Genomic DNA, 13881 nt, shown 5'->3' with positions numbered 1-13881 from the left:
CGCACAAAGGACAGTTAACCCATTTTGGGCGGGAACCCCTTTTGGTGTTTTAAACATTGTTATAATTTAGCTATTGAAAAATAGCAGATCTACAAGCTCATAGCGCGCCACCGAGTGGCGCGCTACGAGCTTGTAGGTCTGCTATTTTTGAAAAATCGTGAAAATATTTATTTCAGAAAAACTGGAGGATTTAGACGGATTTTTTTTAATTTTGAGGTCAGGCCTAAATGGGTCAAATGATAAGGGACAATATCGGTGGCACCCAACTGTAGGCTAGGGGCTGTTTACATTAAATGAGTAATTTTACACAAGGGCATAGAAAAGACAATATGTAAATATAGCAAGCATTTATTGTAGTTTTGGTATCACGCACGTCGCACAGTAGTTAACCCATTTAGACCCGACAACGAGTCTACGAATGTCTTCTAAATCCTGCCAATTTTCTGAAAAGCCCATGTTTCTATGTCAGTGGTTCTCAAACATGTTCATGTCAAGGACCCCCAAAAGTGTATGTAATTGGCCACCGACCCCCCAACTGAAAACATGTTGTTCCAGGGACCCCCCCCCCCCCCCCCCCCCCCCCAGAAGCAGAGATTTGAGTTAAAAACGTTCGCTCTGAAAGAATATATATCCAAGGATTTTCACGATTTTTCAAAAATAGCAGATCTACAAGCTCATAGCGCGGCACTCGGTGCCGCGCTATGAGCTTGTAGATCTGCTATTTTTCAATAGTTACAAGTATAACACAATGCTTAAAAACACCAAAAATGGGTTCCCGCCAAGAATGGGTTTAATGTGAAATTTCTTTTTTTTTTAGACAAACTAAATGCATAATAAAGGTGTCATCTCTCCAGCAGTATATCAAACATGCAGTGACACGCTTGAAGGAGGAGCGGGCTGCCTAATGACTGGAAGGGTGTCGATTCATTTCCTAGGGTCTGTGCTGGATGGTACAGTACTGCTGTAGTATATTGCTACTTTACTGCTACTGTGAGGTAAGGCCGGGGAGGGGGAAAAGTATCAGAGCCATTTTTCTAAAACGGTTAGTCCCAATACTTGATTACTCTGATTGGCTGGTTACCGTCACGTGACCGTTGTAAATTTCACCGATAACCCACACCTTCAATCACTTTATATCATTCCCAGCTGATTCCGCAGCCTTGTAGCTGAACTGGGGAAGGGGAGCGCTTGATTGCCTTACAAACCCATGCCGTGAGGGCGTCTATTAAAGCACCGCCCGGCTCATATGACTGTGAATGTGTTGCTCCAGGCAGCCCCGTAAAGACATCAAGCGCTATTCTCCCGTCACATAGCCTACTTGCCAAGCAAAACAAGGAAGTGATGTGGCTCGCTCTGATGGCGCAAAGCGTAGCTACTTTTGTGAATTGAATAGTTTTATTAGGTTAATATTGCTATATGTTTGTAACCGTTTTAGAAAAGCAATAAGCCACTCGAGGCCCCAGCTTACCGGATATTTTACAATGGCTGGGAGGGTAGAAGACCCTCCGCTGCGTGTCAGGTCTGCCTACGCCTCCCAGCCATTGTAAAATACCCAGTAACCTGAGACCTCTCGTGGCGTATTGCTTTAGTAATATTCAACCCATTTAGACCTGAGCTCGATTCTACAAAATGTCTGAAAAAACCTGTGTTTCTATGTCAGTGGTGTTCAAACTATTTCATGTCAAGGACCCCAACAATTATATTTGGCCTCCGACCCCCAATCTCAAAATGTGTTGTTCCAGGGACCTCCCCAGAAGCAAAGATTTGAGTTAAATATTTTCGCTCTGAAAGAATATATATTCCAAATTTGCGCCCACATTTTTCACGTTTTTTCAAAAATAGCAGATCTACAAGCTTGTAGCGCGGCACTCGGTGCCGCACTATGAGCTTGTAGATCTGCTATTTTTCAATAGCTAAAGTATAACATAATGCATAAAACACCAAAAGGGGTTCCCGCTCAGAGTGGGTGCCCACAACACTGCTCTCATTGCACCACACCGTTCTGTCTGATGGGGGGAATATGCAGAACAAGGCCAGTTAAAGGTTTCCAGTTTTCCACCTTTTGGCAAAATGTTTGCATTGTTCCGATGTGAGAAGATCGACTACACAAAGGTGTGCTCTGTGGAGCACAGATCTCTGCCAGGCCGGGTCGCCTACCCCTACCCTACTCCACAAACAGTCATAGCCAATTCATAATGATCTCGATCACATGACCCCAGGGGCCAGGGGGTGCACACGCAGATCCGACACACCAAGGGTCCGAAGAGTGGGGACTCAGGGCTCCAGACTAAAGTTTTTCACCAACATCCCGGAACCGTCCCAAAATACAATTTGAACCGCCCCAAAGTGAATGTATACAGTCCCAATTTATTTTTATTTTTAATGTTGATGTCATTCTAACCAGTCACACTAATGTGAGGGCAGAACATGTAACAGTTATTTAAAGACTTCCAGCATTGCTTTTGAAAGTGGCAAGGAATCATAATAGTTATCAAGGTATCATAATATTCCTTGATGAATGCATTAATCCTTGACGTAAATGCCTTCTTAGAATCTTTAGATCAGCCCCAGAGGGGTAAGCAATTCTTTTGGAGGGGTTGCCAGTTGCATTTCTGAATATGTGCAAAGTAATGAAAATCTGAATAAAAATAAATATATCCATGTGTTCTAAGTTAATATTTTAGTAAAAGCACAGTCACAATACAGAATATTTAGGTAATTAGTAGGTAAAAGCTTTCGGTCTGCGTGTGTGACACTGAAAACTTAGTTTTTCACTGACGTGCGTCAGAACCTCAGGCTCAGACACGGGGCTGATCAATGCACAGCCTCAACTTGCCCACTGTGATCTTCTCACTTGCGGGTCGAAGTTGTCATTGTGGGGTGTTAGGGTAACACCTCCGGTGTTAGGTGTGTGATATCTTTTTATGGATCTTAATTATCTTACCAATAGCAGGATGCATCCGGCACATTGTTCCATGATCCACCGTCCACAGGCTGTTGAGAGCCACTGTTTCATGTACAGTTTCCTTACATATATTAAGTTTTGGCTGTTATCATGTTATCAAGTTTTTGAGTAGTGCAACCACTCCTATAGACAGCTATGTGTGTGGCTGGTGTCTATCCCTGTGTCCGAGCACGAAAACAGCGTTATAGCGTTTGATGAGGGTACAGACTGCTGCGCCTGTTTTGCGGGTTTCTCTCTGCAGTAATAGTTTGCAGTAACAGTTTGTGGCTGAAGTGTTGCCGGTGCCGCTGCAACATTTATGCAGCGCTGCTAGTCTCATGCTGCCCGTAGGTGCGCACGATATGTACATTTTCAGTGCAAAAACTCCTCTAGTCCCGAAACCGTCCCGGCTGAGATCAATGTATGTCCCAAATAGATATTTTATAGTCCCCGGGACGTAGGGACCCCCTTAGTCTGGGGCCCTGGCGGGGACATGCGATGCGATGCGAAAATGCGATGGTCCGACATGCGCTGCTCCCGTGCTTGCGGTTATGGTTAGGTTAGGAGATTGAGGTTTCGGATCAATAGTATGTCGGAACTAAAGCCTGTACCCGACCCCAGAGATGAGATAGTGTACCGATTTGTGTGAGATTTGGACGAAATCTGTGGGAGTAGTAGTAGTAGCACAAAGTGTGTTTTGAGGGGGTGGGGGGGTATGCTGATTGTACGACCTACAGTTGGAGGCCATCGATATTGTCCTTTTCTTTTTGCTGAGGTTTGCGTGATCTGCGCAAAACCCCTTTTGGTGTTTTAAACATTATGTTATAATTTAGCTATTGAAAAATAGCAGATCTACAAGCTCATAGCGCGCCACCGAGTGGCGCGCTACGAGCTTGTAGGTCTGCTATTTTTGAAAAATCGTGAAAATATTTATTTCAGAAAAGGATTTAGAAGGATTTTTTTAAATGTTGAGGTCAGGCCTAAATGGGTCAAATGATAAGGGACAATATCGGTGGCACCCAACTGTACATCTTAAAGAGTTATAGGCCAAAACGTGAAGTGGCCTGTTGTAGCACCACTAAATAAGAGGCCAATTTGAAATATGTGGAGAGGCATTTATTCCATGGCCTAGTGGGAATGTGCATGCAAGGTGTCACGGCAATCAGACGGCACAGAGACGTGGTGCATTTATAGTAAGGATAAACACATTAAACCCATTTTGGGCGGGAACCCCTTTTGGTGTTTTAAGCATTATGTTACACTTTAGTTATTGAAAAATAGCAGATCTACGCGCTACGAGCGTGTAGGTCTGTCCGTTCATGATAAACAGCGGGCCACTCCTGCAAACTTTGGGAGCCAGTCTCGGCCACGCCTTCGGTCTGGCGGAGACGTTAATACAAGATGGCCATTCCAAAACGGGTTGTTTCACGTTATCGAGCATGAGAATATACGTGTGGTGATGATCGGTGGTTTCACTTTGACTTCATTGTGTAATAATACCTTTGCCTTTGTCATAACCTTAACCCATTCTGGGCGGGAACCCCTTTTGGGGTTTTAAGCATTATGTTATACTTTAGCTATTGAAAAATAGCAGATCTACAAGCTCATAGTGCGGCACCGAGTGCCACGCTATGAGCTTATAGAGCTGCAATTTTTCAATAAAATGTGAAAATGTGGCGCAAATCTTCAAAAATCCTTTCAGCGCGAACGTTTTTTAGTTTTTTTTGCTTCTGGGGGTTCCGGGGGCCAATTACATATAATTCCGGGGGTCCTTGACATGAAAATGTTTGAGAACAACATGGGTTGTTTTTCAGAAAACTGTCAGGATTTAGAAGACATTTGTAGAATCGTCCTCAGGTCTAAATGGGTTAACCCATTTTGGGCGGGAACCCTTTTTGGTGTTTTAAGCATTGTGTTATGCTTTAGCCATTTAAAAATAGCAGATCTACAAGCTCATAGCGCGGCACCGAGTGCCGCGCTACGAGCTTGGAGGTCTGCTATTTTTGAAAAATCGTGAAAATGCGGCACAAATCTTTGAATATATATTCTATCAGAGCAAACGTTTTTAACTAAAATCTTTGCTTCTGGGGGGGTTCCTGGAACAACATATTTTCAGATGGGGGTCGGCGGCCAATTACATATAATTTATGGGGGTCCTTGACATGAAATACTGAGCACCACTGATACAGACACATAGATATGTCAGAAAACTGTCCGAATTTAGAAGACTTTTTTTTTTAATTTCGAAGTCAGGCCTAAATGGGTTAAGGCGGTTAACTAAGTAACGTAAATGCCCAAGCATAGGGTACTGGTCTGGATATGAATTGTGCGGACACTGGCCGTGTGTAAACATGGAAAAACAGCGTGACACAACACACACACTGCCACGCCAGCTGCCCTTGAGCAGACACACACTGTTGAAATTCATAGGGGTTCCGTTCCAAGAGCCAGCCAGCGAAAAATGACAAGACCACGCGCACACACGCATGCCTGGGTACACACGCACGCACACACACGGCAGTGAGCAGCTCTTTAACCCATTCAGGCCTGACGTCGAAATTTAAAAAAAAAAAGTTTTCTAAATCATGACAATTTTCTGAAAGATTTTAGGCACATTTTAACGATTTTTCAAAAATAGCAGACCTACAAGCTCGTAGCGCGCCACTCGGTGGCGCGCTATGAGCTTGTAGATCTGCTATTTTTCAATAGCTAAATTATAACATAATGTTTAAAACACCAAAAGGGGTTCCCGCCCAAAATGGGTTAAAACCGAAACCTCTACTGCTGGCATTGTAGATTAAAGTCTGTGAAATTATCACAGCTTGTTTATCAACGCAGTTACTTACAACCACTGACGGCAGGGTGTTGAAGCGTTTGAAACACAGTCAACATACAAACTGTCTAGTCTATTAAAATGCTGTAGTCGTAGCTCGAGAGAGAGAAAAAAATAAATCGTTCCCAAATTCCTTTCCGTAGGGTAACGTGACTGACCGACTCGTTCAGAATGAGAGCCCTGGGGCTGCAGAGAGAGAATGAGAGAGAGAGAGAGAGAGACAAGAAAGAGAGAGCGAAACCGTTTCTCCTACCTTGAGTGGCAAAGCAGACAGCCAGCAAGGTGGTCAGGACCTTGCCAAAATTATCCCCAGTGTACAAGCACTCTGGTTCAAACCCCTGGGAAATAAAAGAAAAAACAAACTCAGAATCCAACTGCAGTCCCCCCCGTCTCCCAGAAAACAAAAGACAATTAGCTCAACATTTACTATTTATACTGATAGAGACCAATAAGCATCACGCATCTCACTCACACACACACACATTTCAATTTCTTTATTTGAGTCCACATTTATAAAATACATCATCAAGGGCACAAATATTTTCAGTTGCTTCTGATATCCCACGCACTCGAAACATCATGTGTCTCAGTGCTTGAGTCCAAACAAGCCCTAACTGTACAGAATGTAGGCAACACATGAACTTATTCAGCCAACATTGGTCACTTCAGTTTGTCATGTTACCAACACCCAAAGTAAATCATGGGTACAAAAAGCTAACCTGACTCCGCCAGATGGGGCAGCAGAGAGTACACTGGGTTCCCCCCTCCTGCTCCCATCTGGGAACTCTCAGGCAGACTTGCTGCCCGGCCACAAAACGGCCTGGCCAATCAGCAGCAGCTATCCCGCCTCTAGCTGCTGCTGATTGGCCAGGCCGCCCCATCTGGCGGAGTCAGGTTAACAAAAAGCACCTTCTCCTCCAAATAGACTGACTGCCTATAAGCCATTTAGACCTGAGTTAAAAACATTCACTTTGAAAGAATATATATTCAAAGATTTGCGCTACATTTTTAACGATTGTTAAAAAATAGCAGACCTACAAGCTCGTAGCGCGCCACTCGGTGGCGCGCTATGAGCTTGTAGATCACACACACACACACACACACACACACACACACACACACACACACACACACACACACACACACACACACACACACACACACACACACACACACACACACACACACACACACACACACACACACACACACACACACACACACACACACACACACACACACACACACACACACCTATCCTCTTTCTGCCTGTGGATAGGGTTTCACATTTTAAATAAAACATCTTAAATTTTGAGTTTGAGTAGTAAAGCATTACTCATCATGTGTTCTGAATGCCAGTGGATCTCAAAGTGGGGTCAGGGGACCCCCAGGGTTCCTTGGGGGGGGGGGGGGGTCCCCATCAAAATGTGGAACAGTTAAGCCCTTCTTTTGTTAAAGCGTCACATTGCAAGGCGTTGTGACCTGACCTTGTATTTGCTATTTGTTTTAAAGATTTTCACAAATATTCTCGATGGGACACAAAATCTTTAAATGTGGGTTCGCCGCAGAATCCACATGAATTTAGGGGGTCCTTTTGGCATGAACATGATTGAGAACCAGAGCTGTATGATTCTGTGACCATTAGCACACTGACTGGGGAACACATTACGAGCCCAATTTATACTTCATCACAAAAGTCATTGCTCATCAAAAATAACCGATTTTCAAGAGAAAAATGGTATGGGAATCAGTTATTTTCGGATGAAGTAAAAATCTACCTTTTAGCCTACCCAAATAATCATATTAAGAAAATGTATGGAAATAATTTGTGAAACAACGCATGGACATGTGTGTATGCACACTTGGAATCATGGTCACTCACTGGTCAGCAGCGAGCAGGAGGAAAAGGAAAACCATCGCATCAACAACCTCAACCCAGGGGTTTTAACGGGGCCAAAACGTTACTATAATTAACTTGGATTAGGAAGAGAGCCACTACAGATGTTCTAGAATCTAGACCTGTGGGCCAAGGCTTACCACTGCAATGACTCACACCGTGTTGATACTGTACCTCACCGACTATATAGTTATCTATACAAAAAAAATCACACCCGTGTGAACTGAGTGGTGTAAGGTTTTTTACGTCAGAAATTATTTTGAACATAGCAACCATGCTCATTTTTTTCTGCACACAAAAGCCAGTTGTAGGAGTGGTTTACACCACTCAAAAACACCACTCATATATAGTACATATATTCCTGTATCATTTACGACATGGCCAAAAAGCTGAGACCGTTGCTGCTGCTTCCCCTTTTCCAGCACAGAAGTGAAAGCAGTATGACTGCTTTCTTTGTGCACATGTCACATGACGACGGACAGGCACTATGTGCATAATTTGGCTGTGGCTAAAAGGAGAGAAGGGGGGGAAGAAAAAAAAAGTTTTCTAAAACCATGATGATCACATCACTGACCAAAAGGATGGGCAGGGCCCGAGTACAGTCAGTGCCGTGGCAGAATAAACCCCTGGGTGGAATCATCGACAGTGCCCTCTCCAAAAGCCTTCTTCTTCTGCCCCCCACAAGCTACTGCACTGCCGCAAAAATAAACCCTAATTATGGACTAGGGGATGGATGGTGGATAAACCTCCCAAACATTAACAGCCAGCCAGGCAGAAACTACTGAACCACTAAGACTTGCAGCTGGCCAGCCTTGGTTGACTCAATTAGCCATTTAGAGAAAGCCAAATGATGTGATTCAAGTGAGACCCAAAAAAAAAAAGGTCTATTTATAAAGCTTGCGGAGTCAGTGAAATGTCCAGTACAGCAGCCACACTGGCAGGCATATATTGGTACAAAGAACAGAAGTCGCTGAATTTAGTCACTCGTCATTTGCGGTGTAAAGCTCCATCTAAAACATGTCTTTATCGTGCCTCTGTGAGGATTCGTGCAAGCAGCAACAAAGATAAGTCTAAGAAAGTATTAACTGCAGTCAAAATGAGTGCAGAAGAAGGGAGCATATAACATTCTCTAAGCTATGGGCTGTTGTGAAAACAGAGGCACTAGTCATACAGACCAACAGTTCCCTTTCTGTCTGTTCGGAGGGGGGGGGGGTTGACTGACAGCATGCCTGTTTATGAAGACTAGCCCACTCCACATGGAGGTGTGACACAACCATATGTCACTACTGACTGGGGAGGGGGCGCCTTCCCTGATCACAACATGGGCAAGAGTGTTTAAGTACAGTATTAGTCAGGTTGTCATGTTAAAGATCTTATAATCTGTATGGATCGTATCGGTATATGAAGGTCAGCTCACGTCAAAAGTCAAGATCAACAGTGACACGACTGTATGATATCATGATGGAATAGAGAGAAGTCACAACAGAACTGGCTCGTCGCTTTGACGAGTGGTTGTTGTTACAACTTACCTCTACTTTCAAGGACGTGCATCCTCGTAGAAACTCTCTTATATTGGCAATGCAGTCGGCTTCGGCTCTCGGGTCCTGACAGTACTGAACAAACACAAGGAAACGAAATACATAAACATACAGCTCGGCAGCTTTGCATACTATGCCAGATGGTCATCTTACGGCAAAACGCTCATCAAACGCTCCCCGGTTCTATGCCGAAGCTAATTCCGTATTTACACATTAAGTTAGAATGGTTATCGTTCTCGCGCGTTCGTCGTAACCTACAGTTTACCAAGTAAGTGTGGATTCCTCCTGCGTCTTCTTCATTGCATACATTAGACCGCTAACAGGAGGGGGCGGTCGCACCGCACCGAGAAGACTGGCTTTTCAGGAGGAAGTGACGAGCTACCGTCCCAACTGTTATGATAGGCCAGACCCCATAGCCCGAAAGGACGGTCACACTTGCGATTGGTTCGTTGGTTGGCATGCAACCGGCGTTGACGCGGAGAGATGTGCGAGTTTGACATTATCTTGCACAAATAGAAATGTTTATTAAAGGCTTGCAAGACAGACAGTAATGTGAGCCGTTAGATCTACGCCGCTGTGTCAGTTTATGTTGGTTTGTAGGCCTATTGCACTGAATGTATTCTACATAATGACATTGACAATGTACGTGTAGAGGATTTCGTTTAGACGAGCCAATATTTTGAAGTATTTTAATGAATATAACTTCCACTGCTTCAACTTCCTCAAAATAAAATACATGGGGAAAAACAAAGCGTCAAAAGGTCACCCAAAATTATGTGGTATGACAAAGAACGTTAGATGCTTCTTGTTTTTCTTTTTGCCTAGTATTGCTGACAAAGTACTCTGTAACATTAACTGATGTGCCGCCTCTGGGCGACTGAATTGAAAAGGTATCTTGATGGTCACTTAATTGTAAGTGGTTGGGACAAGTTAACGCAGGGGTGGTTGACACTGACGGGTGCGCGAGAGGCTCGATTCCCATGGAAACCAGTCAGGCACAAGCTGCATCTCACATGACGCTATATCTCTAGGTGGTCTCCATTCATGTCACCTTTTAGGACAAAACAGATACCGAATAAGGAACGGTACTTACTACCGACAGTGACAGGCCGATAGGGTCATAGATAGGCTATAGTTATACTGTAGCTCTGGTCCATAGCTCTAATGCACAACGGCAGCAAGAGCAGTAAGGCTATGGACCAGAGCTAGGTATATTGTATCAGTATTGTATATGGATAGTTTGCTTCTTCATAATGACAGAGCCGTATTGCCTGGCAACCAGCTAGCAAATCACCAGTGCGGGTGTCCTTCTGGTCTATAGAATCTATTCAGTCCATGAGTTATTTATCGCACAACTTCTGTTCAGAGCAAAGCCTGCAAACTCGACGTAAAACAAATATCTATTAAACTCTTATCGCTAGAGTTGCCTCAAAACAAAATTTGTGTATGTGAATCTTAGCGGCAAGCTTTATTTTATTCGGCTTATATTTAACCAAGCAAATGTGCACAGAATTTCCTCTACTTGAGGACGTTGGGTTGCTGTTCACATATCTCACATGTCAAGAATGCGGAACATTTTATTAGCTCCAAAGTACAGGAAACATCTTAACGATACAACTATTTATATATACATTTCACCATGTGCGACTGCACGTTACCTCTACGCCTTGTTCTCACACATAAGACATATTTAAATTGGGAGCGTTATGAAACGAAGGCCTGTTATGTGTAGTTGATCATTAAAAAAAAAAGTTGGCATCTTTTCACCCCTCCCCTCCTACGAACGGGCGTTGATCCTAAAGATAATTCGTTGCCTAATGATAACTTTCACTAACGTTGATCCACTTACCTTTGGGACAAACCCAGGTACAAGCCGCTCCATAAGCTTGCACAACACGACCCCATCCTTAAGGGAGGTTTTCAAGAAGTCCTCCGGATCGGCTATGTTCTTTTTAGGCGAGCCGAGTACTCCTAGTGATATCAACCACGTTACCGTCTGCTCCTCTGGATTCATTGCACCTAAGTGATAATTCTCATTTCCTAAATATCCATTTCAAAAACAGTTACACAGCAGACCGATGGCCTTGTTCCGTGTCAACATGCAACTCACATCCGCACTTCTGCAAAAAAAAAAAAAAAAAAGGGTTCTTCTAGACGAGACAGGGATGATCACCCCTACTGGCTACCAGGCACCTTAACAATAAGATGCTATCTAGACAAATACATGTCATGCTCATAAAGACGAGTAATCCATTCAAGTTTCATCATACCAGTTCAGATATTCTCGCCCCAGCACAGTTTAAAGTTAATTTAAAATATCCACGGGACAGTACTAACAATATCTAAAATGCGAAATGCCTAGATTAATGTCATTTGCTTATCAGATATTGCAATAGAAATAACGGTAGGGTCGCACACACCAAGAACTGCTTTAGTTTTTATTCTTGCATAGTGAATAATAGACAAACGTTTCTGCTATCCAGCATTCATCAGTGTGAAGCCTTCAGCCACACTGATGAAGGCTGGATAGCCAAAACGTGTGTCTATTAACTATGCAATTATAAAAACTAACGCAGACGGACCCATCAGTTATTTCTATTGCATGGTTTGAACGGGTAACGCAGTAAAACACACCATTAGTCAGAGCGTGGTGGTCACAAAGAAAAGTAGCTTATCAGATATGACATCAGTATCCAAAGCTCCTTAAAACACAAAAAGTAGGCCTACATAACTGATTTGATGACTGAAGGAATGAAAGACCCATCTTTACTAATAATGCACGGTATGCACAAAGCGTGCCAAAACACTAAGTCAGAGCAGTCGAAAATGCCATACATCTTTCTGGATGGTTAATCTATAAACCAAATTAAAAAATAAGTATTATTGGTTATTCGACATGGACATTAATAAAAACGCCACTAATAAAATAAGGTAGAAATTACACCACTCCATGTGGTTCACTGAAAATAACTTTTGCAAATAAGAATCGACGAGCCCTGTATTGCTTGAGAAAATGTTCTGCTCTTCAAATACATTTAGATCGGCTGCCCATTAGAACCATAATCTATGTTTGAGACTCCAGGAAGAGCAGCTGCTGTGATGCACAGTAAGCTAATGGGAATCTAATAAATCTAATCAAATCTGGGCAACACAAACACAAATAATATTTTCTTCACACACACAATATATCCAGAGCTCACGTCGTAGAGAACGTCATTCACAACAACAACAAATGTCTTGGATTTGAACTTGTATATCTTTATTGAAAAGACCATGAATTCCTGTGAACAGAAGCCACTCCTCAGCCTCAGTGTTCTGTCCATACCCGATCAAGTTCCACCAGCAGTGAGAACCAGGACCTGAAGGACAAAAACAAAGCGTTTAGTTCCAACATCTACTTTTAGTCTACTTGCCAGCCCACAGAGCCCCATTGTGAACCCAGACATGTTGAGCACACCAATGTTTTATGTTAGAAATGTTGTATATGGGTCCCCAGCATGTAATAACATTAACTGCTGGATGCCAACTTGAATATGTTGAGCAATTTTCATAATATGTGACCATACCATTAACATAGAAGGCAAAATAAGAAATAATCCAATTTTTTATCATGCTTTATGTAGCATGTGACAATGGGCTAAAAACTGCCATTTTTAGCCCAAGGAGTGTTTTGTGCAAAACTAATGCTTGGAATGGATTCAGCATCATGAAAACCCCCTAGTTTGACACATCACAAAATGATTACAAGTTTGTTTTGTTCAATACTTCCAAATGAGATTGTGTCATTTTGTGAGAAAACAACTTTTGTGATGTCAAACTGCCATATATCATCTTTAAAGGACAACTTTGTGCGGGTATTCGAACATGGGGCTAAATATGTTTGTTTTTTTTACAAAATTGTATGGTGATTTCTTTATTATATACCATTGTTCTACTAGACCCCAGGAAATTACATCTGGCCACAGTAGTGGTTTCCGTGTGTCTTAACGAACAACTGACTACTAGGGGGCTGCCATACTGTGTGTCGTAGGCTCAATATCTCAGTTTGTCACCTCTCCCTTCACATTCAGTAGATTCCATGATCTAGGGATGGGTATCGTTAGGATTTTTGTGAGTCCGGTATAGATTCCAGTACCGCTTATAGATTCCGGTTCGGTTCCCTATTTCGGTTCCAAAATGGTATAAAATAACTTAAATAAGAGGTCAAATGTTTATTTAACAAAAGCTCAATGTCAATTTAAGACGTGTATAATGAATAGTGTAACATACTCTCCTTTGTAAAGAAATATATATATTTAGCCCCATGCAGCAAATGAAAATAAATTAATACTCATCTTTTACTTTCTCTAATAACCTAAAACATGAACCTTGGTTGAAAAATAAATAAAGTTGTCCTTTAATGTAGAATTTGAGGTCAAGAGGCAATTATCCCATTCTGGGCGGGAACCCCTTTTGGTGTTTTAAGCATTGCGTTACACATTAGCTATTGAAAAATAGCAGATCTACAAGCTCGTAGCGCAGCACCGAGTGCAGCGCTACAAGCTTGTAGGTCTGCTATTTTTGAAAAATCATGAAAATGTGGCGCAAATCTTTGAATATATATTTTTTAATAACATTATATAACGTTTTTAACCCAAATCTTTGCTTCTGGGGGGGGTCCCTGGAACAA

The 13881-nt window shown here is 42.6% G+C and overlaps 1 protein-coding gene across 1 annotated transcript in view; it reads right to left on the bottom strand.

The window, feature by feature from the left end:
- arhgef6 (Rac/Cdc42 guanine nucleotide exchange factor (GEF) 6) overlaps positions 1-11296 on the bottom strand; it is a 48723-nt gene extending 37427 nt beyond the window's left edge. The window contains exons 1-3 of the mRNA XM_079523907.1: positions 11062-11296; positions 9204-9287; positions 6031-6115 (exon numbers count right to left, since the gene is read on the bottom strand). Of these exons, the coding sequence (XP_079380033.1) occupies positions 6031-6115; positions 9204-9287; positions 11062-11226 (334 nt within the window). The 5' untranslated portion in view covers positions 11227-11296. The remainder of the gene's footprint in view (positions 1-6030; positions 6116-9203; positions 9288-11061) is intronic.
- Between the last annotated feature and the right edge of the window lie 2585 nt (positions 11297-13881).

Source organism: Electrona antarctica (genome assembly GCF_951216825.1).
Source record: "Electrona antarctica genome assembly, chromosome: 1".
NCBI classification, from domain to species: Eukaryota; Metazoa; Chordata; class Actinopteri; order Myctophiformes; family Myctophidae; genus Electrona; species Electrona antarctica.
This window is presented reverse-complemented; position numbering and strand designations above follow the sequence as displayed.